Source organism: Paramacrobiotus metropolitanus, unplaced genomic scaffold, assembly GCF_019649055.1.
Source record: "Paramacrobiotus metropolitanus isolate TYO unplaced genomic scaffold, Prichtersi_v1.0 Parri_scaffold0000086, whole genome shotgun sequence".
NCBI classification, from domain to species: domain Eukaryota; kingdom Metazoa; phylum Tardigrada; class Eutardigrada; order Parachela; family Macrobiotidae; genus Paramacrobiotus; species Paramacrobiotus metropolitanus.
In genome coordinates, this window is record NW_026570306.1 from 64,467 (window position 1) to 89,620 (window position 25,154).

At 45.7% G+C, this 25,154-nt stretch overlaps 3 protein-coding genes across 3 annotated transcripts; 1 reads left to right on the forward strand and 2 right to left on the reverse strand.

Annotated features, from left to right (window-relative positions):
• Positions 1 to 209: 209 nt before the first annotated feature.
• LOC129596130 (N-lysine methyltransferase SMYD2-B-like) lies at positions 210 to 4,580 on the forward strand. Its single transcript, XM_055493320.1, has 7 exons — positions 210 to 519; positions 876 to 1,019; positions 1,461 to 1,573; positions 1,639 to 1,903; positions 3,468 to 3,581; positions 3,721 to 4,070; positions 4,139 to 4,580. Exons 1-7 carry the CDS (start codon positions 328 to 330, stop codon positions 4,446 to 4,448), a joined length of 1,488 nt encoding a protein of 495 aa, XP_055349295.1. The 5' UTR covers positions 210 to 327; the 3' UTR covers positions 4,449 to 4,580.
• Positions 4,581 to 6,888: 2,308 nt separating this feature from the next.
• LOC129596110 (uncharacterized) lies at positions 6,889 to 11,141 on the reverse strand. The gene is made up of 4 exons (XM_055493292.1): positions 9,864 to 11,141; positions 9,535 to 9,628; positions 7,179 to 7,949; positions 6,889 to 7,107 (listed from the first exon to the last, which is right to left on the reverse strand). The coding sequence occupies exons 1-4, from the start codon at positions 10,843 to 10,845 to the stop codon at positions 6,984 to 6,986; spliced, it is 1,971 nt and encodes a 656-aa protein (XP_055349267.1). The 5' UTR covers positions 10,846 to 11,141; the 3' UTR covers positions 6,889 to 6,983.
• A 13-nt stretch (positions 11,142 to 11,154) lies between these two features.
• On the reverse strand, positions 11,155 to 24,496 carry LOC129596111 (uncharacterized). The gene is made up of 3 exons (XM_055493294.1): positions 24,350 to 24,496; positions 15,187 to 15,243; positions 11,155 to 12,417 (listed from the first exon to the last, which is right to left on the reverse strand). Exons 2-3 carry the CDS (start codon positions 15,230 to 15,232, stop codon positions 11,720 to 11,722), a joined length of 744 nt encoding a protein of 247 aa, XP_055349269.1. The 5' UTR covers positions 15,233 to 15,243; positions 24,350 to 24,496; the 3' UTR covers positions 11,155 to 11,719.
• Positions 24,497 to 25,154: the final 658 nt, after the last annotated feature.

Below are 25,154 nucleotides of genomic sequence, written 5' to 3' on the forward strand. Positions count from 1 at the left end.
GCACAGGGCAAGCGCCACTGCTGCGCCAGATTAACAGAATTAGAAAATTCTTTGGAAACATTTAGGGGGGCGAAGGCGAGATGGCCTCCAGCTGGTTGACTAAACGTCTGTACCCAATGGGTAACGTACCCAAGGGGTTTTCTTGTATTACTTACAGTAAATGAGAAAAATTCGTAACGAAGAATTCAGTTTCCAGTTTCACCCTTGAATAAAAATTCAAATACTATACGTATTTTCACTTACCAATCTTGGTTTCTGTTTTTTTTTCTGATTTTTTCGCCTAAGCTTTTTTCCAGTTATTCTCAAGGGCTAACCACCAAACTGGAAATGGAGACCTCACTTAGCGATAGCAGCCGCAGTTATTCTAGTGGCGACCAGATCATGTCGTGCGATCCGCTGGTGTGGCTGATGTATAGTACAGGCTATAAGAAGCGCTGTGCTTATTGCTTCCAGGAAAGCCAGGAACTGCGCACCTGTTCTGGATGTCAATTGCATCGCTACTGTAATTCGGCCTGCCAGGTACACTGACTGCTGAGTAGTTTTCATGCCTGAAATCTGAAGGAATTCATGAACACTCTTGCCCATAACAAAAAAGTGGCGACATGCCAGGGGGCTTTGCTTCAGTTATTGATTATTCATACGAGTAATCCTGCCATTAATTACGAGTAATTATTCATACGAGTAATCATACGATTCATACGAGTAAACGCTGCGGGTACTTCTACAGCATAACGCAGCATTACTGCACTTAACATAAAAAAATTTAATTATTCATGCTGGCCCATTGCTGGGATAGCTGCTACCCCCCTCTCCCCGCCTTGAGAAAGCGCCGTTTATGACAGTTGTCGTTATATTGTGGGGTGGGCTTAACACAGGCCGCTGATTGGAAAGTGGAACACAAGCTGGAATGCGCCATCATGAAGAAAATCAGGAAGGGGTCGGAAAGCAGGTCTCCGGATGAAGAGGACAGCTGGTCCGTCCCTCCCGAGATCACCGCCAAGTTGGCCAATAAAATTAGGGTAAGAATTTAGTATCAGCTTGGAGTGCCTCGGTGCTGTTTGAATGATTGTTACTTTACTTTTGAGCATAGTAACTGCTAATATTATATGCACGGTCAAATATTTTTTTCTGATACTGTCTGCTGGGGTTAAATCTACGAGTACAAAGTCATGAGCATGGCGTTATAATAATTCTGTTTTATCAGTTTTTTTTAATGCCTAGCAGATTCCTTTTATATTAAATACTGTCGTATTATGTACATATTCGTACGGATTTAGGCGCTTTCCTGGCCAGATACCGCAACTTGTGGTACGTGCTAGTCAAGGCTTGAACGTGTTAAATTACGTTAAAATATTACGAAATCTGCATACCTCACTCGCTCACAGTAATCAAACGACTGTATGTGAGCTGGGTATTCTTTTAACATTTGCTCGTTGTAACTGGTTTCGATCTTCTTCCAGTTAAACGCGATGATGGACATCCCGGGAATGGGTCAAAAGTCTGTCAAAGATCTTCTACTCATGCTGCCGGCGAATCCTGCGCACCTGGACGTCGAACAAGAGATGCACTCGGTGTACAGATATGCTTTTTAACTGTATGAAATGATTACACAACAGTTCAGTAATGGTCGTGTTACAGGTTGCGCGCTATGAAGTCCAAATATTCCGTGGTAGCCGGCTTACCAGCAGCGGAATTTCTTCCCTTCTACGAAATTGTGCGCTACAACATTTTGACCATTTATGGCTCACAAGGCATGCCGATCGGCTTCGCCGTGTATCCGCCAGCACCGCCGCGACGGATGGCTCCGGTTTGCTGGGACATTAACGTGGTGCTGCACTACCGCGGACGTCGGCTGGTCATGCATGCCGTCGAAGTCATTCCCGAATATACCGGAACTGAAAATGTAAGGCTAAAGTGTCCGAACCGGAACCCAATTAGGTCAGGAAGCGCGCTTAACTATGAGGTATGAAGCATAGAGCGTTTGAGCGGGGATTGTATACAACTGACCTTGCGTTATTAAAACAATTAGATATGGACGACTTCGTACACGTTAAATTTTCCGAGGCATGTGTTTTTGCTTGTATCCACAGTATCCCGCCGTATCCAACGGTATCCTCTACATATGCCTAATGTATCCTTACAGTTTTTGACTTGTTTTTCCTTGTTGCCGTATCCCACCGTATCTCTGCAGTATCGTTTACGTATCCCAAACGAAACCCGCTAAAAGGCCTAAAAAACCTAAGAAAACATAGAAAAAACTAAGAAATTAACGGGATACACAAAGGATACATGGAAGATACACAATGGATACTGTGGGATACGCTAGCTAAAAAGATGACCACATTAACAATATTTATATATGCAATACGTAAATATGTAGTGATGTTTGAATGCGTATCGCCTTCGAAAACCACAGTATCCCACAGTATCTTTTACGTATCCTTCATGTGTCTTGCTGAATGCAGGGTTGACTTTTGAGGGTCATAAGCAATCGCAGTATCCCAACGTATCTTAACGTATCCTTACTGTATACGTCGAGTAACCGGATAATATTTTCAGGCCTCCTGGAATACATTTGAAATGCCGAGTAGATCTGCCGAGATTCGGTGGGATACTGCAATGATTAAAAAAAGTAGATAATTGGGAGGATACATAAAGGATACGTACGCTAGAGGATACTGTGGAATACGGTGGGATACCGTGGATACACGTGACAACACATGCCCGAAAAAATTTAACGTGTACTAACCGTGCCATAGGTGTAGATTGTTTTATGGTCTAACGTCCTCGCGCTACGAGACATAGCCGAAAACAGTAATGACAGCTCAAAAATATGACATCGCCGTTAAAATCAGGGACTATTGGCTGGGGTAACTTCCTGAGAGCAGTACCAAAAGATAGAAAACTGTCTGTATAAGAATCGTTAATGGACTCAGTCGCACTTTAAAGGGACTTTAAAGTTTTTGTCGCCGGACTTCTGCTCAGTTCAAGGTAAAAAACCTTTGAAGGAAGTTGTAGTCGTCCGGAAGTTTAGGTCAGTAACAAGTGAGCTCTCCATTTTCTGTACAAGTTTACAACCTCCGAGTAATGTTTTGCACAGCCTCTTGTGGCATCCGAGGATATCGTACAGTGCGACAGGTAGAACGAAATACGCATGTTTAAAGGGCTAGAGCATCCGGTCGATTCGGAAAGGAAGATGTTCGGGGCGAAACACGTCAGTTGTACATTTTCCCACTTACCGCTTTTTGTATAAATCCTTGAATGGAATGAAGCGAACTAGAAACGGTGATTTGGGGTGGTAGTACTGTATGAATCGGTTGCTCGTGCGAGTGATGATGCTCATAGTTAAGTTTGCGAACAGTCTGAACGCAGTCTGAACGGGAATGTTAGCTGGCTAGGAAACTAACAGATATTCCAGTGGTGACCATAACCATTCCAATACATAAATAAATTTGTTATCCTTGCAGCTACGATACACCGACACACGGGAGCCATTTTGCCTGACACGAGAGGCCCGTCGCGTTCGATTTGAGGAGCGTTACGGGTGTCCTTGTACGTGTCACCGATGCACGGAAGAATATGTACGGTACTTCCCAAAATTTTTTTTGGCCGCAGTGTGCGATAAAATAGTCTACATGCAATTTTTGTCGAGCATGCAAATATTGTAGTTAGCTGGAGAAACGAGTTTTGTTAAGTGACCGTTGGCACGGTTGTTCTTAGGATGGTGAAATTAATTCGTTGCGCTGCGTAACGGTCGGATGCACCAGTCGCATTCCCAGCGACAGCCGTGCACATGGACCCTGCTCGGAATGCGGCGCCATCAACAGCGACCGGCTGATGCACTTCCGTCGGTTCCTCGAGGATTTTACCTTTATTAGGGAGCACTATACGATGACCTTCCACGGAAAGAAATTTACCGATCTCTGCGAAGAAGTGGACGCAACCGGCATCCTGCAGCCGGATGCGCATTTCCGTTATATCTGCGGCTTGCAGTTATCAAGGAAATACTTCGATGAAAACCGCTTTGAAGACGGCTGGCGGGCGACGCAGGAGTTGATTGACATTGTGCGGTAAGGTTTGCGACTTCTGCTGCTGCATTTAAGTACAACAACCGCAAAAATTTTTTATCTGCCCTTAGAAAAATCCATCCAGAGTATTCGGCTTATCGTGCCAGGTTCCTGATGTCAGCGGGAAGGTCGAGCGTTGCAGCATTGTCCCAGCGACTATCGAATGAGCGAAAGCGGCTTTCGAAACCGGCTAAAAGAGCGCTGGATGCATTAGTCGGACAAGTGTGCCATCATGCCATCGAATATTGTAAGGAAGCCAAGAATATCTTAGTTAAGGTGTATGGACAGGAGTCCAAGGAGGCTCAAAAAGCCAGTGCCGTGTTTGAAGATGCGATAGTGAAATTGCACCCCATTGAGCTGGCTTTTCACCGCAAAAAGTGATTGCTGGTACTTGATTTTGCCTTTCTGTCAGATTCAACTGTTCTGTTCGTATCTGCTTTTGTAACGTTTTTGGACTTGGCTGGCTAACCAACTGAAAATAAATTTTTAATGCGTTTGTTGGATTCATTTATTTGTCGGAGGAATTTATTCACATTCTGTCAGGGAGGGATTCTGTTCGCTCACCTTAACTTACGATTCGCTGTTGTGCCTTGCTGTTTCTGGGCATTTCCTGCAGATTTCCAGCCGAGCCTTACTGGCGGCAGAATCCGTTTTTTGTGTGGCGACAGCATCGCCAATAATTTATAAAGTCCATCTTTCCGGGTTGTTCTGTTGAGGGTGTACGCGTAATTATCCAGTGTCGTGTGGCAGTTCTATGCATGCTAATATCATTTCGTTTACCTTTTGCTTTTCGAAGTAATTCGCATTCTGCTCATGGTAAGAATGAAGTGATAATAATCATTTGAACGGAATTTTTACTGCAACAAGGAAACTTAGCGCTACATTGTATACTCGTACAAACAAAAAAGCAGCAGAGAACATGGGGACAAATATAGTCCGATGGAATTTGCAACAAAAGCGAAAACTGTTTGAATGTTTCCAAATTTACAACTAAATTAACAGGCAAGGTTATTTCATATTCAGCGCAGAGTAAAGCCGTCAGAATAACTTCCACGTTAACAGCTACCGGCTCGCTATATCTTGCTGATTCTGACTGCGACCGGGTGGAGCTCCTGGAGATCCCACGACAACGCCCAGATGGGCAAGTCTAATCTTTGGGTTTGAAAATCTCACTATCAAGGCACTGGCATGGTTGGCATTAACGACATGCGAGAACCATTCAGTTTCACACTAGCGGAACGTCGCGTTGGATTTGAGAAGCGTTACCACTTTCCGTGCACTTGCCGCCGATGCACGGAAGAATATGTACGAGAGTTCAACAGCCTTATTGTTTTGCGCTTGACGCTATTCCCGATGTTTTTTGTGCTTGACGCTATTCCCGCTCGTAGGATGCCGAGATAAATCCATTACGTTGTGTAACGGTTGGATGCACGATCGAATGCCCAGCGACAGCCGTGCACATGAAGCCTGCTCGCAATGCGGCGCTATCAACAGTGACCGAATGATGCTGTTCCACCGTTTCATGCAGCAGCACGAGGCCATTATGCGCTGCCCGAAGAAGTTTGCTTATGACCCTTTGCGAAAAACTGGACGCTGTCGGAATCCTGCAGCCGGACGCGCATATCCGCTTTGTCTGCGGCTGGGAATTACCGGATATTTATTTCGAGGGGAATCGCTTTGACGAGGGCTGGCAGATGATGCAAGAAATGATTGTCTGTGCCAGGTAATTTGCTGGCAGTTACGGGATATTAAAAATTTATGACAGTCACCAAGCAGTGAATTATGCCTACCTGTCTTTAGGAAAATATACCCCAAATATGCGGCTTTTCGTGCTCTTCTCCTGATGTCAGCGGGGATGTCAGCTGTTGACGCGCTGCATCAGCGCGGACTGAATGGGATGGATCAGCTAGCGAAAACATCGAGAACAGCGCTGGAAACACTAGCCGCTCAAGTGTGCTCTGTGGTGATGGATCATTGTGAGGAGGGCAGGGATATCTTGACGGTGTTATACGGGAGGGAGTCAAAGGAGAGTGAAAGGGGCTATGCGGTGTGTGAGCAGGCGGCGGCAAAAATAAGCCTCTTTCTGCAGGCTTTCGGCGAAAGTATCCAATAATACTGGATGTGGCCTTTTTGCTAGTTTTTCGTTGCCAAAGTTGCATTACACATTGGCGAATGGTTTGTCTTGTTTGATTGTCCTAAACACTCTTACGTCGTCTTGTACAAGCAAGTGGTGATTTGCAACTGAGTTTCGATAATTTAATAGTTTCGATAATGTTTGTTTAAAGCGAAATTGTCTAATTTCCACCTTGTGTTTCTGTTTATGGATTAAGTTGGATAGGTATGGGCTCTGTGACCCTGAAGGATTTCAGTGTACTCCGTACTTAATCGTGACATGCAGCACTGGATGAGAAAAAGTGGATGTGTTTCGATTCTGTAACATGAGTACAGATGCTTGTGACAGCATCCGGACAGAGCGTTTGTCATGAAATAGATCTATTCTGCAAATGATAGTACTAGTAAGTAAATGCCATCGGCCTTCTTGTAGACTGTTAATGAAATAAACCACCATGCATGGAATAAACCAAATGTTAATCGAAAAATATAAATGCCGATGCAGGCGAAACTATGAAACTGGGGTACTTGTATTTAAAAAAAAAAACATATACGAGTAGTATTGCAGACACAATTGCATAGGGCACAATTTGCTTTTAACCCACAATCTGATGTTAGTACTTTGTATCGTGTATGTACATCTTACAGAATAGTGTAAACAAATGTCTTGCCAATTTATTTGCCAAGAAAATTCACATCGAGAGCGCTCAAGGTCTTGAAAATTTTCGGTTCTTAGTTACTAAATCCACTGTGAAACACGAAACAGAACGAACAAACTGGGAATTCAGTTGGTTCCAAAACAAATTAGTCATTATAGTAAACATTGAGCGCGGCTAATGTTAGCTTGTTCAAGCATGACAAATCCAGCTGCCGCAAGTCAATGTGGTCCCAGCACTTCGGACTGCCGTCGGGATGGACGCCGTTGAACCTATTTGACAAAAACACTCATACCGCATTCTACTAAAACCGGTTATGTGTCAATACGGCTGCAATACTCACAGCTGGAAGAAGTGGCGAATCCCTGCCCACTGCTCGGGATAGGCCAACGTGCAAACCCAGCGCGCATATACCAATGTGACCTTTTCCCGCACCTGCTGCGTCACGCCCGGGCAGCTGTCGTTGGCCGCGACAAGAAAGCGTCGACGCTGTACTGCTGCCGTTTCCGTGCTACGGAAGCGCACCAGCGGAATGCACACATCCAGGCGCTCTTCACCGTCAGCCCGCATAAACGCATTCTCATTTTCCGGCCACATTAGCCCGGTCCTGCGCAACAAAGACTGGCTGCCGGTTCCACTGGATGCGTTGTAGTTAATCAACACCATCGTCTCACAAACAGTCATCCAATGCGAGAGCCGAAGGCATTCAAACTGTCCACTCTTCTCATTCGCTCTCAGCCCCATAAAGGAACTGTACCCTGACGCGGCAGTCTCGTAGACATTTTTGGCAATGAACATGGGCAGGCGTATAGACTTGTCTTTCAGTGCATGGAAAATCGTCGACATTTTGGCACCGTAATCCCTCTCACATCCGTCACATCGATCATACCGTCTCTCGTCAGGCGTTCTTTCGTCGACCAGCGCCATCGCCCGTGTCTCATGGGAAAGGGTTCGTTCTAGCATAGTGTCGAGTTTGTACTCTGTGATAGCGCTCAAAACATAATCTATCGAGTCGTCCCAGTGTCCCGTGGCAAACAGGGAAGGGATGGTGAACATGATAATATGGTGCTTACTGATGTAATCACGCGAAATCAGCTTCCACAATGCGCACACCCTGAAATCATCCGTTTGCAGTAGGGAGTAAACACCGGCAGTCGATATTACCATTACTATTATTACGGAAGAATTTTAGGGTTAACAGCGCCGTGCATGCGGCGCGATGAACAGCGGCATACGGCGCCAGGGCCGTTAACACCGCCATGATAGCGCCATGCATACGGGTGGTTACTTATTAAGTTTAGTGGCACACGTGTTAACCTCAACTGTAATTCACCGCATCCTCTTAAACTACTAGCTCTCACTGACATTGTTGAGAAATTCAATACCCCTAACGACCACCCCCTGGTTTGCTTAGAAATGCGAGGAGGTAAACAGTTCCAATGTAAAATCCGTTTTACGTCCATTGTGGCACCCAGAAAACCAGGAAGATAATCGAATTGACGTAGGAGAGATACACTTCACTGTTTCTTGTCGTACTCTGTAGATACTACCCGTAGAGACCTTCAAATGGCCACCTATGTTAAGTCAATGGGCGACATACCTTCAAGTGGCCAGGCATTAGTTATTTGGCCCCAGAACCGATTTTCTTCCCGTTTTTTGGTACAGCAGGTTCAGCTCAACTTGTTCTTCACAGAGTACTTGAAAATTTCCAAATCGGTTGAACCGTTTTTGGTTATTTACGTTGTAAAACCAGTGACGAAACAGCAAGCCTACGAGAGCCACTACACTACGCCAGCTTATTTCACTTATCCACCACACATGTGCGGGTGCAGCAAGCACTCGCTTTATATCAGCGAATATGAGCACAGAGGCAACCGGGATCACAATAAGTCTTAAAAAAGTCATTGAAATGTACAAAAAAACAGAAACCAAAACAATAAAAATCACAAATTATTGAGCATGTGAAAAATCAGGTTAGTGAAAATAAAAATTTATAGGTTAATTAAAGATACCGGTTAAAGATCGGTGAATTGATTTGTGGAAAACGGCGAGTACAAGTATGGAAAGGGTTTTTAATAATTGTTGTCGTACTGCTAACCGGTGTCTATTAACCTGTGAATTTTTGTTTTCACTAACCCGTGATTTTTCACATGCTCAATAATTTGTGATTTTTATTGTTTTGGTTTCTGTTTTTTTTGTAAATTTTAATGACTTTTTTAAGACTTAGTGTGATCCCGGTTGCCTCTGTGCTCATATTCGCTGATATAAAGCGAGTGCTTGCTGCACCCGCACATGTGTGGTGGATAAGTGAAATAAGCTGGCGTAGTGTAGTGGCTCTCGTGGCGTGGCTTAAGCGTTTCGTCACTGGTTTTTTACAACGTAAATAACTAAAAAACGGTTCAACCGATTTGGAAATTTTCAAGTACTCTGTGAAGAACAAGTTGAGCTGAATCTGCTGTACCAAAAAACGGGAAGAAAATCGGTTCTGGGGCCAAATAACTAATGCCTGGCCACTTGAAGGTATGTCGCCCATTGACTTAACATAGGTGGCCACTTGAAGGTCTCTACGGGTAGATACATTGCTCTTTCACCGGTCACTGTGATCGTGGTCCCAGGTCCACTGATTGCCGAGGCAGCCGAGAGCTAATATGTTCCTACGCATTGCTACTGCTGTCTGCTGACAATTGTCTACAACGTACTGGCTTATCCGTAACCGAGAAACGACATCCAGACTGAGGAAGACACTGGTGAGGATCGCGGTTGGGAGGTCGAAGATGGGCATTTCGTCCAAGTCTGCAAAATACTTATTCAGCTGGTGGCAGATGCAGAAGGATAAGTAGGTAATATGTATGAAGCAAATCTAGTCTAAAACTTGTGACCTTCTAGTCTTCTACTGTATCTGTATGAAGTGGAACAGTAATTCCACCACTGCAACCTATTAGTCAACGGAAACATCAATTTGTTCTAATCTGAAATCTGAATGCCGGCATCCAGAACAGTTATTCCATCAGTACTCGTATGCACTTACCTTTTCGGAGTGCAACCGTTGTCATGCTCTTGGCCACGAACCTGCCGGTTTGTAAAGATTCTCTAAAAATTTGCACAGCCAGATAGCTTTGACAAGCTTCCTTGAGAGAACCTCCATTCCAGAACATGCTGCGCCCGGCTGAGTCACCGTGCACTTCGGCGCAGATGAAAGTCATCGTGTCGATTTCCGCTCGCACAAACACGTGACAACCGCTGTCGAACTTATAGGCGACGCTTGTATGATTAGCCCCTTCCAAGCAGTGGAAATAAAATGCATTTGGTCCAGCAATCCTTTGGAACCGACAACTGGCTTTGCACAGGTCACCAGGACCGGGTATTAACTGGCAAGCGCGAACCAGAAATTCGGGCATATAATTCACATCACGGATCAAATGTGCTTTGTCGAAAGGAATGACATGCTTTTGGTATCCGAGTCCGTTTATCCTACCCAGAAAAGATGGCTCTCCATCGGGTGCCGGAAAAGTAGTGGCTAGATGGCGCAGCGGCGCAACGCGTTGTTCAGGTGGAGTAGTTTGGTCTGCGGGATCCTGGTTGATATTAACAGTGCAGAACATGCAGTAATAACCCTTAATAAAAGTGGCAGGTCGGAAAATGAACGGTCCGCCGATTTCGTCTTGCAGGGCGACCTGCATGGGCTTTGGTGGAAATGGGTGGAGAGTGTTTAAATAAGGGAAATGATGCGGCCAGAGGTGTTTGGAGTGAATCCATTGGGCGCTGATTGTGCTGGCGTCGAAGTCAATGAAGAAATATTCGCCGTCAATATCTTGAACGTATCCCAGCCACCACTGGCCGGCGTCGCGCTGCGCCAGCACCGTGTTCCCAAAGTTCATTTGGCGCGGAACCGAGCGCAGCTCCCGATAATAGCGTAATGGTGGCATCATGTCGATGATGCGGGTTGGAAAAGATTTTAGAGCCGTTGTGGATCTCCCATACGTTATTATGTCACACCAAGGAGTCGCCATTTTTGTTAGAATTTGAAAATTTAGATACCAATGCCGGTATTAAAGGATCTCGAGCGAAGCACGGAAGATGAAATGTTGGTTTCAATTAAATGAAGTGCGGACTTGTGCAGTAAAACAAAAAATGATTGCACAAGTCTATGAAAATCGGCTTGATTTAAACAAATTAATAACTGTCCAAGAGCCAGTACCGGACCTACGCGTTGTCAGTTCTTTATTCTGCCACAGACAGGCACACAGCCGCTAAACTAATTATGATATCAGAAAGTTGAAAGAAGGCTGAAAGCAAGTTTTGGCAGTTTTGCCAAAACAGGGACACCTCTGCATGAGAACAAAATAGGGACACCTGTGTAAGCACGCCGTGCGCGTGTCACAGAAATGCGAACGGAATCGACGTGCTACCAAACGAAAGCTTTATTAAAATAGCAAATTTTAATAAAGGCAAAGTGCCCGACAAATCTAGATCATCCTCTGGATGACAGAAAGCAAAGGGAAAAACAGCATCGACCAGTCAAGATATTCTTGGCTGGGAGAAGGCAAAATCATCGAGTGAAGGCCGTGTATTTTAATACACGGTCGAATCGGCAAAAACAGACCGGAGAGACGGTGCGGCTATCCACGCAGCCCCACTATCGTGGGCGGTGGCACCGGCCTCCTAGCATGCCACGGGTGGAACTCCGAAGCTCCCGCGAGGACACACCAAATCGAAAAAAACAAACACAAAACAATGAGCAAAATGCGACCGAGTACAATTTGCGGCGCATATACTAGGTTATAAAAATCACAAAAAATTGGCGAATTTGATGAGATCCCATTCCAGAATGAATTCAGCTTGGAGAATCTCTTGTCCTCCATAGCAGCAGTTCGGCATCGTCGCTCACGCATCGTTCAGCATGTCGGTGTCAGCATCGACGGCAGCAACGTCAGAAATAGAATCGGCTGTAGCGGCTCCAGCGACTGCATGTAAAGCATCGCCTAGTACCTCCGACATCGGCAACACAGGGGGCTCAAATTGAGCCAGCACATTTTCCACTGTGTCGTGGAATATTTCGGCTTCTTCGCCATTTGGCGGAAAACGAATAAGCGGCTGTTCATTATTATCGTTCGACAAATCGGCGTCATCTAGATATTCATCTAGGTAATCATCGCGATATTGATTAAAGAACGCACGTTGGTCCTTATTCATATCGGATTCGTTCATTTTGCGTAAAACGGCCATCGTATTCCGTTTGTATTCTTCGGAATTCGGTTCGGCTTCATTTTCATAAGACTTTGTAGTCTTATAAAACTCAAATTCGGCGTCGGACATGCGGGAAATTGGTAATTTCACCAGATAATGTTCAACGAGGATATCCTTCCTCTTCGGCTCTGTACTAACAGATTTAGGTCTGTTGAATTTTCGTTTCGGCGGGGCAGCACTAACCGGCTGCGTTTCAGTAGAGATCGGCAAAGCAACACTCGCTGGTTGCTCATTCGCAACAATCGGCTGCACAGCTATTGCTGGCTGCTGTTCGACAGGAACAGTTGAGATCGGCGGCACAGGTGCGGGCACAGCTGGCAACTGCTGTGTTCTTCCTGCAACACCCGATTTAGTAGCGACTTTATTATTGTTATTAATATTCGACGGTTTTGAAACATTCTTATTTTTATTCGGCTCGGTACTCGTACCTGCGGACTTAACCGTAGTGGTATCCAACAGTGATGGAGCGGACCCGAATTTTGCCAATGGCAAATTCGGCTTCACCACTGGGATGATAATCATAGGACCACAATTTAGTGGGGGAATAATGAACGGCTATTAAATAACTAACCATCTTAATGGATAATTAATTATCGACTAATTTTACAGAAATAATATCGGCTATTACTCGGCTGTTAATTCTAGTATTAAATTATCGGCGTGACGGTCCGGGCGCATCCGCTGGATTAATCCGGCAAGTGATGCCCCGTTCCGGATCATTAACGGAAATTATACGCGGGTTGAATACCAACTCCGACACGGCTAATTCAACATAGTGATCAACGCGACTTCCCATTTCGGGACGAACCGTGCGAATATATTGCACTATTTCGTCGACAGTTGATCCCAATGGATCATTAATTTCGGCTATGGTACGGATCACCACTTCCTGCCATTGAGTGGCATCAAAAAGCGGGTAGTCTTGCAAAAACGATACATTCGGCGCTATGGTATAATATACCATTAATTGGCGATGGTTAAACTGGCGCAAAAGTCGGCCCTGTTCCCATTCGCGATTAAGCGCAACTGCTACTGCTTGCGCACTATACCGATGTCTTAACGTATCAGTAATTCTGCCTAATACCGGCTGTTGTCGAGATCTTAAAATCTGACCGATGGCGTCTGCCAGAACGGCGTGTGTCGGTTCTGGAGGCGGCGGCGGTGGTCGGACTACAGTTACACTTTTACGCTTCTTGTCCGGCGGCGGCAGACCTAAGTCTTTCACGGATACACCCGTGACGGCACTCAATCGTGTACGATTCGTATCGGCTAGTGCATAACGTGGCACGTTTAATCCAGCGATTTCCACGATTATTTCCCTACGGACTAATTCGTGGACAGCTTCCAAAATCATAGGAAACTGTTGTGCGGCAGCGACAAGTCGCATCGGCATAGTTAGCGTAATATAATTAGCTATTTCGGCAACAGACGAACCAAGTCTGTTATGGATATCGTGTATAGCGATAGTCACGGCTTCTCTAAAACTTTCCGGCGTACAAATGACCATACGCTCGTACCAACGACGGCGTAGATCAGTCGGCGAGTACATAATTGTACCCGACCAATATTGGTACACTTCGAGCATTTCTCCTCGATTAACGGCACCCTGAATAGCTAATCGGAACGTTCACGATCAGGGTTATGGCTTATCTTGCCCCGATAATACTGGAACAAGAATGTAAACGAAGCGGCTCTCTCCTTATTCTTCAGCTCTTTAAAGGCTGAAAAGGCGATGTCTAACATTGCGGACAATTCGTCTGCAGGTTCACGTGGTCCCTGCTCGAATGGCAATGACACACTAGACGGCGATGATTCTTCGGACTTATTCGACGATTTATTCGGCGATTTATCAGACAATTTATCTGGCGACGGCTTTTTAATTATTGATGTGTATTCCGGAATTTCCGGCGACGGTACACGAACAGCCGGGGAGTTATTAACATTTTCCCCCGTCTGATCCTGCATCGACTGATCCAACTGCTCTACTTCGACAGTCGGTTCATCGATTACTAATCTCGGCTCCTCTTCGTCTTCGCTACTAAAGTAGCTACGATTCAGTTGATCTCGGACTTGGGAGATTTGCCGTTGCAAATCTTCCTTATCTTGTCTCAACTTCTGTCGGCGTTCGGACTCTTGCAGAGCCGTTTCGGACGTATGATTACCAGTGTCTTCTGGAGACAACCGCGGAATTTTGTTCGGCGAAGTTTGTCCATCGCTGGACTGTTTGGGCACACGATCAGATGGTGCCACCGGCGAAGTACTTTGTAGTACTGTAGTATTCGGCATACGGGTCGGCGTACTAATTCTAACAACTCCCGGTCGTATTAAAGTACTAACAGGAAACTGCTGATCGGTCGGCGAAATAATATATCGGCCTTGTGACAGTGCGGTACCACTACTCGTAGGTCGGTAGCGCACCGTAGTATTCGGCGGGGCAACAACCATTCGCGGCTGTGCCGGCGGTATAGGACACGGTAAAATCGGTCTAACATTAATTATTCGCGGCTGCATGGACGGCGGTAGTGGGATATTCGCTGGTCCCACAATTAAGGAATGCCTTTGATCACCAATGGTGATCCGTGCTAAATTCATCGGCGGGCCACCCGGTACCACAGGCGGGTACGGAGTTATAACCGGCGTTTCGGTGAGACGAATCTCATGCGGCACAGGATAATTTAACCGGATCACACCGTGATCTGATGTCGGCTGTTCTTGCACATTTCGTGCCGGCTGAGTAGACGGAGGTTCGCTCCGTGAGACGTTTAAATTAATCGGCAATAATGGTACTGGCGCCGGTGTTGTCACCGTGCGAGCATTCGGCTGTATTACGGCTACATTTTGCGTCGGCTGAATATTAAGTTCGGCTTGAATATTTTGTGAATTTTCCGGCGATTCTTCTGGCGGAAAATTCTCGCCATCATCTTCCTGCATTCGGCTTATCAATTCATGAAGCGGATCATAATCGATAATAGTTACTGGATCGGTTTGGGCAGAACGAGAAACTCGAACTGTTCGTATTTCGACCGGCTCATCGTCTGATTGGGCATTTGCCACAACATTTAGACGGATAGTATTCGGCGGCGTACGCGGCGTTATGCCGTTACCTGATCCCGGCGGACGCTGCGGCTGACGTTGGCCTTGGCCGTCCATTCCGACTTTGCCTACAACACAGTAAGCCCGGTGAATTGTACGGCATATTAATTACATGAATAATTCAAAAATTAATTCAGTAATTAATCGACAATTATTCAACGGCAATAATCACTATTAATTCATAAGTCAATAGTGAAAATTCTCCAGATTGGAGCGGCTAATAAGTTTCGGCAAGAGATATGGACCACTTATGGTAGAAAACTAGTGGGGATTTAGATCGGCGGGAGGTACGGACCTCTCGATAGGAAAATGTGGTCGGCTATTAACATACATGTACATATCCGTTTTTATTACGGCGTACATATAATTTTAATTTAACCGGCTTTTTCCTAATATTTTTACGGCTAATAGTTTCGGCAACCACACTTTCGGGTTCCCACTGATCATCATCAGCGGCGGCTTCGACATTATTTTTATCGGTATCGTTTGTAGCTTCAACAGCTTCTACGGTATCGGCTGGTATGAACGGCTCAACGTTCACATTTAAACCATTTTCGGCAGTTTTCGGCAAAGAGATCGTACTGGTTATTCCCTTACGATCTTCCTCAGTTGTATTAAACCGTTTGAGGCGCTCGCAATTGACGATGCGAGTTTCTCCCGGCTTATCCTTATTCTCGATTTCAACGGCATTAGTATACGGGAAACCGGTAACTTCCCATCTACCTCCGAATTTTTCTCGGAAGGATTCGGTTTCGCCTTTCTTCTTCTCTCGCTTTAGAAGAACTAGTTCACCGATCTGATAATCGTCTTCTCGACGCTTTTTATTAAAACGTTCGGCCGTTTTAATAAATTCTTCTCGCATGTAAATTTCGGCTAACTCATGCGCTCGTGCTAAATTATGGCGAAATTCATCCATGTATTCAGCTATCGATGCATGTTCGGCTGGTATATTGGTCTTAGTGACCGTATCGGCTGGAATAACTTGCTCACGCCCGTACAGCATATAGTACGGCGACATGTTAGTAGTTGCGTTTTGTACGCGATTTTTAGCGGCTATTACAAACGGGAGAATGGTATCCCAATTCTTTTCCCGTCCGTCGGCGGCATACATTGCCAACGAATCGGCAATAGTTTGCATTTGGCGTTCGACTAAGCCTCTACCGATCGGATGGTAGGCAGCACCGAAATGATACTGAATCTTCAAGCGGTGATTAATCGCTTCAAGAAGCTTATTGTGGAAATGAGTTCCACGATCGGTATTCAAAATATGCGGCGTACCGTACGGCAGGAATACGTCGTGAATCAGGAAACTAGCGACAGTTTCCTTTTTTGCATTAGGAATCGGCTTAGCTATTACGAACTTAGTCAATTCGTCAATAGCAACGGCTATGTATGTACTACCTCTTGGGGTAGTCGGCAAAGGTCCTTTTAAATCGACTTGTACTCGGAACCACGGGGCTCCGATAGCTATCTGTTGTAGCTTACCCGGCGGTGCCTTCCGTTCAGTTTTACGGTGTTGGCACAAATAACAGTTGCGTACGTACTTATCGATGTCGGCAACCATGCCGTCCCAATAATAACGAAGCGCAATTGCCTGATACGTCTTTAATGGACCCAAATGTCCGCTAGCCGGTGCATCGTGCATAGCATGCATTATATCGACACGCATATGCTTCGGCACGACGAACCGTCGATCAAGGCGGCCGTCCTTTTCGGTTAATCGGTATAAAACGCCGTTCCATAACTCAAAGTATGGATCGCGTTTGATTAAGTGAGTACTTTCGGCTCGGCCCTCAAGGGCATGAATACGCTTTTCGACTACAGGATCCTTTTCCTGTTCGGCTCGATAATACTTAAAATTATCTTCGTCTTCATCATGTTCGGCTGGGTCGGTGATAGTGACGACTCGAATGGTCGGAGTACTGAACTTCCGATCTTTCATTTCGTCCCAGTCATCATCGTCAGCGGTCTCGACCGGTGGTCCGACCGGATGACGGCTTAAAGCATCGGCATTATCGCATTGTTTACCCGGCCGATACTGAATAGTCATCTTGTGACTACTCAGTTGAAGTGCCCAACGGGTAAGGCGCCCGTTCAAGCCTTCTTTCCTCGACACAGAGCGTAACAAGTTTGTTAACGCTTGATGATCGGTTTGCACATAGAAATGTGAATATTCGATAAAATGTCGGAACTTACGGCATGCAAATACTACAGCCATACATTCCAATTCGGTGATCGGATATTTACGTTCGGCGTCGGTTAAGAGTTTGCTAGCGTAAACGATGGGATGACCATCCTGATGTAGGATAGATCCTATTCCTATCGTACTAGCATCGCACTCAATAACTGTCGGCTTATTTGGATCAAATTTGACCAAAACCGGCGCGTTAATCAACGCATTTTTCAAATCGACAAACTCGGCGTCATGTTCGGCTGTCCACTTATTCTTGACATCAATTTCACCCTTCAGTAGGCCATACATGGCTCGGGTTCGGCTAGCGAAATCCTTAACGAACTTACGGTAGTAGTTGCATAAACCGAGGAAAGATCGAAGATCCTTCTCAGTTTGCGGCTTCGGATATTGTTGAATCGCGGAGATTTTCTCCGGATCGGTTTTGATTCCGGCTTTAGACACTATGTGTCCAAGGAAGTGCAACTCGGTTTCACCGACATGGCACTTGCTCGGCTTAAGCGTGAAGCCGACCTTAACAAGGCATTCACACATTAGTCGGATTTTACGAATCAAATCGTCGAAATCCTTAGCGGCTACAATTATATCGTCCAGGTACGCAAAGATATTCTCATTGCGTACTCCTACAAGAGCTTTATTCATGGTCTCTTGGAATGTTGCCGGCCCATTACACACGCCGAAAGGCATGCGTAAAAATTCGAAAAGACCGTCTTGCGTGATGAACGCAGTCTTTTCAATCGAGTCTTCGGCCATTTGTATCTGCCAGAACCCGGCATTACAATCGACACCTACATAGTATTCATTATCGGCTACGGATTGAAGCAATTCATCCGGTGACGGCAAAGGGTAATTATTCTTTTTCGTTGCGTCATTTAACTTTATATAGTTGACGCAGAAACGCGTACCGATAGTACCGTCTGGATTCTTCTTAGAAGCCAGCACAACTGGGAAGCACCAGTTGCTATTTGATCGGCGAATAATACCTTTTTCGAGCATTTCTTTAACATGCTCTTCGATTATCTCCCGACCTCGCCAAGAGGTACGGTGCGGCTTACATTTAATCGGCGGGGAATCACCCGTATCGATGTGGTGCTTTACAATTGTAACGTCACCAAAAGGTCGGCGTTTAGTAGCAAATAGATCGGGATACTCAAGGAATACTTCCTTGATCTTCGCTATTTGTTCGGCTGTCAGCTTAGAATTAATCTTAAGCGCATCAACGGCTTCTCGGATTTCTTGTTGTTCTTCCGGCGTTCGTTCGGCTAATTTAACGGAATTAATACAGATCTCATCATCTTCTATCTCTTCGTACGGTTCGAGATACCCGATGAACTGACCTTTCTTGATCGACTTTCGGCTATTATGGAAATTGAACAATCCCAGTTCAAATTTCCCATTAGCGGGTCTTACGACACCTTCAATCGGCTTAATATGCCTCTCCATGTAAACATGTGGGCTCGGCAAGAACATAAACTTATCGGTCGAAAATTCTTCGGTTGGGTCGAATCGTGCTACTACTGCAGCCATATTTATACCAGGATTGATTAGAATTTTATCGGTAGCGAACACCTTAATCGATTGGAGGCGTGGGCTACGAGAAGTAGATTCAATAGTAGGCGACTCAGGAAATTCCCAAGTCTTATCAATAGCTGTGGGGTCATCTGACTGATCAGGTTCAGCTGATTCCCTATTATTCGGCGTCGATTCAGTATTAACTACCGGCTCTACATTTGCAATGATTAGATTAGACGCGTCAAAGGATTGAATACTGGATAGAGTTTCGTTTAGGTCTGGTACTTTATCAGCTACAGTATCGGCATGATTCGGCTCGTTTGATTCGACATTCGCATTATTACATGCGACATCGTCGTTCGGTTGCAATCTACATTCTATAGTCGGCTCGTCTTTATTAAACTCCATTACGGACGCCATTGGGTGAAAATGTGCCCGAGGCGCTCGGTTAGCTTTAGTTATGCCTTCCGTTTCGGGAGGCATATTATTCGGCTTATATTTCGGCTTTAATCGGTAGGGCAGCTTGACAGCTGACTCGGGTTTTAGTTGAATCATGCCTTCTAAGTCGGCTCGCAAAACATATGGTACATTAAATTTGAAGTACTCAAATGCTTCCTTCAACTTCTCTTGTTTCTCTAACATCAAGAGATACTCGGCTGTGAAGGCAGAATCTAGGTTATTCGCAATTTGTTCGGCTTCCTTAGGACTAATGCCTGAAATCGGCGTACTGTCGTCTCCTAAGACAAGAATATCTTGTCGGGTTTTATGGAACAATTTCGTCAGTTCTTGTACTTCGGATACAAAAACTTGATACTCTTGCCATAACTTAGCAAACGACTTTCTCGGCGGCGGTAGTTTAATTTTCCTTTTACTCGTGGCTTTTGCCACGGGTATCGGAACAATTTCGGCTTTAGGGGTCGGCTCTTTAGGAATATCAACAGCATTAATAGTTGGTTCCGATGCCACGGGTATCGGAACAATTTGTTCAATAGTATTCGGCTTTATAGATTCAACAACTGTTGGTTCGACTACAATAGTGTGGATCCTACGGATCCATTGTAATTCGTTATTACGGACACCATAGTTGGCACCGGCCAAGAAGTCCTGACCTAATAGCACTTTAGTGTCGGCGACAGTCGGCTTAATATAGAAAGAATGGTTGATTAGTTCGCCAAATACTTTGACAGGTACCGTGCAGTAGTGGGTTACTAAAAATCCGCACATACCACCGATTCCTCTAATGTTTAGTGGCTTAACTAACGGTAGTTTTTCTAGTTTTAATTCGTCGACGAACTCATTCGAGATGAGTGACGTCTCGGCTCCAGTATCGATCATAACCATAACGGTTGTGCCTACAATGCGTGCCCACACCATTAACGGTGGCGCCCGCTTCGGCTCTTTAGTTGAATCGACTTTAGAATCATCAATATTGATTTCGTTAATAATCGGCTCGTTTAGTTCGGTCGGTTCGGTGATTCGGATACCACTAATAGTTATTATTTCAGTAGTATCCGGCATTTCACCAGGCAACCGGGGAGTACTGCCGGAAGTTACTCCCCGTTGTCGTTTTCCTGGCTACTTGCTGATGTCGCGTATTCATTTTGGTTCGGCGGCGGTGAACGTGACGTCGGCCTTGGACCGATCGGTCGGCCTTGGCCTTGTACACGCGGCTGTGAATTATTACGGGAACGGTTGCCATTAGGCGTGCTCGTTCCACTACCGGTTTGGCTTCGGCTCCGGAAATCCCGGGCGTACCGGCGACCTCCGGTTACCGGGTCGTGATACGACAAATAGATTGGATTTTCGGCTCGGGGCACGTCTTTAAACTGACATGCCTCAAAGTAGTGCCCACAGACATCGCACTGCTGGCAGTACTCGACTACTCGACCATTTCTCATTTCCTTCTCCAAACGTGGGGCCCGGTTAGTATTCTCAGGAATACGCCCGGCGTTCTCGGCCCACAGCTGGGAACGGTTCGACTGTTGATTATTGTTGTTATTGCCGGCTGGCCTAACATTACTGTTATTAGCATTACTTGCCGGCCTAATATTACCAGTATCGTTGCCATTATTGGCTGGTCGGTTTGGTCGACGATTCCCCCCATTAATGGGGCGCGGCGGGTTTGCAGCTGCTGCCGCATAACTCGCCGGCTTCGGCTGGGTCTGTACCGTTCGAACGGTCACAGAGTCGGCATCTTGATTCTTACGTTTACTGCCGACCGGAATCACATACTTTTTGGGATTACTCGCCGTTAAGTAGCGAATCTTCTCTAAAAATTCTTCCGGCGTACGAGGATCCATGCCCTCGATTTTGTCATGCAAAGTTGCATGCGGCTTAATGCCCTTCATTAGAAAGGTCACGAATTGATCCGGCGTACCGGCATACCCGGCCTTATCTCTCAGCGTCATCATCGCCTGAAAGAAACTCTCAAGCGATTCCTGACCTGGTCGGTACATTCGGTTCGTGAGTTCGGACAACGCATTTACAGAGCGTCTGGTATCTCCGAACCGCGCAACCAATTGGTTACGCCACTCCCGATACGTAGTCGGCTTATTTGGGGACGTGAGCAGGCCGTTGTACCAGATAACCGCCTCATCCTTCAGGCAGTAGGCCAGTTCGGCTATCTTACGCTCATCGCTTACCCATCGGTTTTCTTTTGCGGCTTGCTCGAACTTGATAAGGAAACTATCAATATCTTCCTTACTGCCATTATACGACGGCCTAGGGACTGGCTGTCGTATGGCATCGGCTAGATCGGCTTTCCTTAATGGACTATTGGTTCGACTTGTTCGTTTACTTAGCTTACGCAGTTCTTCCCGCAGGGCTTCACAAATTGCCTCTGCCTCCTTATGGGAAACCTGCTGTCGGCTGATATGTTCTACTGTCGGGGCCGGCTCCATGCGGGAGTGCATGGTTTCGGGCTGGCCAGCGCGCATTCGCGTAGGCGGCCGTTCTTCATAATCGATCTGGTTTTCGGCGGCAGCTATCATCTGCTGGTGCGTTGCCAACAGGCGGTTGTACTTTTCGGCTAATATATTAAATTCCGACCGGTATCTCTCACTCGACTCTTGCAGCATAGAGATCGAAGCGAGTCGGTCGTTGGACTCTGTACTCAACTTTCCGTTCTCTTGTATAGCTTCGAGATACTGATTACGGAAGTTGGTCGACGAATCCTTTTCGGATTTTAGTTCGGCTTGTGCTTTTTGTAGTTCGGCTTTTAGTTGATCGATCCTATTATCCCGTTGCCTAACTTGGGCAGCGAGCCCGACGGCGGCTTCGCTTGCCTTATTATGGGAGCCTTTAGCCGTTCGTAGCTGCTCCTTTAGGTCACCAAATCGGCTTTTGTATCGCAAATCGTCTTATTGCGTTTTGCGATATCTTGTTCGGCTTTTTCGTATCGGACTCTAAGGTCCGACACTTGGTTCTGCAATTCTACCACTGTATCGGTAGCTTGCATTAACAGGCTGAACCGGGGCCCTTTCTCTCCTGTCGGCTGTAACGGCTGAATCGGCGGAATTTTTAGGACCGGTGTCAAGTCCTTGCCCAAAACCTTATCGATAAGGTTCGGACTGGAATGCGCCTTCGGTCTCAACGGTACCACCGTTGTCGGCTCATCATCGTCTTCGTCCGAAGAGTCGACCGACTCCTTGGACGCTGGTTCGCTAATATTGATCAGCGATACCGACGATTCGGTCGACGTTGTCGACGCTGTTACGCTGTCGACTCGTTCGACACTCGGTTGTGTCTCTACTTCGATCATAGCCTCGTTTAGGTCTTTAGGGACCATCGGCGAGGCCGGCTGTTCTACCGCTTCAGGTACCGGTAGATCGGCTATTGGTGCTCTTTTCGGCTTTCTTTTATTGGTTTGCAGCACTTGATGTACTACTTCCTCACCACCGGCTACTATTTGTTTCGCTTTCCCGCGGGTAACATTGCGGGCTGCATTATCATTTGTTTCTACGTCTTTCAGCTGATTTCGAATTAATCGATCGGCTGTTCGTAAAAGGTTATTAGCGAACTGCTTTGCTTTGTTCACTGGTGTTCGCTCCATATCGACAGTTTTATCAAAATATAACCGGTATGTATTACGGTTGTATTCTAATAACGAATACGGTAAGTCAAACGGCAATTCATTTTCTAGTTCCCATAAATGGGTCGGCGTAAAGTCGACTAAATTGCAAAATGACTTGCGGTTGAAATGAAAAGAAAGTAGTCGGTTAATTTCGGCAATTAATTATCGAAATTAGAGAATTTAATTACTGCGTATTATGGTGTCGATGCACGACACTTGACGGCTATAGAGAGACACGGTAACGGCAGTTTCCGTGTCTGATAACAATCGGCTAAATGTACTGCAATATTATACAGTCAACCCTGGATTTGACCTTGTGAAGATCAAATATTTACGGCTCATGTATTCCGGTATTTCTACCGTATTCATATCGGCAAAATATTAAAAATGATCGGTATTTTGTCGACAATTATTCATGTAAATTGCAATGATTTACACTGCGCAATTTCGATATTGTTCATTTAAATGAATCGGCAAAATTTCGGCAAAATTATTAAATACAACACACGGTTGTATCGGAACGATATCCTACTATTTTCTCGCAATTTCTGCGATCGAATTTCTTCGGTTGCAGTCGACAATAATCGCGGAAAGAAGAAAAATTACCGGCGAAATAAGTTCGTAATTCTTATGAATTACGGTTTCGGGTTTTCGGCGCACACTCAATATTAGGGTGCAATTCGGTAACGCAAAATCGGTATTGTACGGCAACCTAAATGGTTATCGTGCACTGTGAAATTTCGACTATTGTGGATAAATTCCAATGAATTTATCCTTTTTAAATTTTAAGGAATCACGGCGATATTTATCTGCTATTGCAGGTCAAAATTTAAACGGCAGAATTGACTGAATCACGCAGATTACTGGTGCGGAATCGGTCAATAGGACGATAACACACGGTAGCTTCAATAGCTTCCGTGTACGACAGGATTTTGACAATTTGACCCTGTCAAAATATTTGAAAAATACGGCACGATTTATCTGCTAGTGCAGATTAAATTTTAACGGCAAAGTCGATTGGATCCTGCAATTAAAATTGCAGGATCGATCACACGAAAACGGTATCACACAGTAGCCCAGATGACTTCTGTGCACGACAAAATTTAAACGATTGGGGGTAAATTCTTCATGAATTTATCTTCCCAAAATATCTAAAAATTAGCGGCAGTAGTTTCCTGCAATTGCAGAGAAAATTTCGGCGATTAAATCGACTATAAAGTCGATTGGAATACGGTAATATCACACGACATTACCACGGCAGAGCAACTCCTAAAAGCTGCCATATTCGGCCAATTTATCGATAAATAAAAGCAATATTGCTTTTAAAATTTATCCGGCTAATTACTCTGAAAATTAATTCAGAGATTCTCGGCTTTTCTGCTACGGCAGATCGGCTTACCTGCTGACTGCTGAACGGAATCGGCGACGTGAGACGACGACGCTGCTGACTTGCTTCGGAATTCCACGTCCGAATGCAGGATCGTTTCTTCGCTCCCGGCTTGCTCGCAGAGGTATCCCCGATGTGTGGGCTTGCTTCTGGAGTAGGTGGGAGACGGTTATCGACGGATGCCGACGGGGGATCGTAGCAGGAACTCCGCGTTGTCGGGTAACTGCTGTTGGTATCTTTCGTCGAAACTGTACGGCCGTATCCAACGCTTCGCTGTAGGCGACGTGCTGAATCCGGTAGGCCGATACAGGGAATCTCGGCTGCGCGCGCAGTTAAATTCTGGCACTGTTAAAAGTGCAAGAAATCGGCTAATTACGGCTAACGAGGCAGAATGCCTGTTTGCCTATTAAAAGAACACTCTGCTACAGGGATGCGGAAGATCGAACCCGCAAATCTCCACCATGTAAGCACGCCGTGCGCGTGTCACAGAAATGCGAACGGAATCGACGTGCTACCAAACGAAAGCTTTATTAAAATAGCAAATTTTAATAAAGGCAAAGTGCCCGACAAATCTAGATCATCCTCTGGATGACATCTAGCAGGAAAAACAGAAAGCAAAGGGAAAAACAGCATCGACCAGTCAAGATATTCTTGGCTGGGAGAAGGCAAAATCATCGAGTGAAGGCCGTGTATTTTAATACACGGTCGAATCGGCAAAAACAGACCGGAGAGACGGTGCGGCTATCCACGCAGCCCCACTATCGTGGGCGGTGGCACCGGCCTCCTAGCACCTGTACCTGAGCAGTTTATCAAAGCC

Bases quoted from the DNA above. Each gene is read 5' to 3' on its own strand.
- LOC129596130 (XM_055493320.1), top strand. From the start codon at position 328: ATGGAGACCTCACTTAGCGATAGCAGCCGCAGTTATTCTAGTGGCGAC. The intron at 1,020-1,460 runs GTAAGAATTTAG...ATCTTCTTCCAG, and splicing joins AGTTGGCCAATAAAATTAGG to TTAAACGCGATGATGGACAT. The intron at 3,582-3,720 runs GTACGGTACTTC...GGTTGTTCTTAG, and splicing joins ACCGATGCACGGAAGAATAT to GATGGTGAAATTAATTCGTT.
- LOC129596110 (XM_055493292.1), bottom strand. From the start codon at position 10,845: ATGGCGACTCCTTGGTGTGACATAATAACGTATGGGAGATCCACAACG. The intron at 9,629-9,863 runs GTAAGTGCATAC...AGTATTTTGCAG, and splicing joins AACGGTTGCACTCCGAAAAG to ACTTGGACGAAATGCCCATC. The intron at 7,108-7,178 runs GTGAGTATTGCA...TTTGTCAAATAG, and splicing joins ATTCGCCACTTCTTCCAGCT to GTTCAACGGCGTCCATCCCG.
- LOC129596111 (XM_055493294.1), bottom strand. From the start codon at position 15,232: ATGGACGGCCAAGGCCAACGTCAGCCGCAGCGTCCGCCGGGATCAG. The intron at 12,418-15,186 runs GTAACGGCATAA...CGGGTGTTGCAG, and splicing joins GCAGCGTCCGCCGGGATCAG to GAAGAACACAGCAGTTGCCA.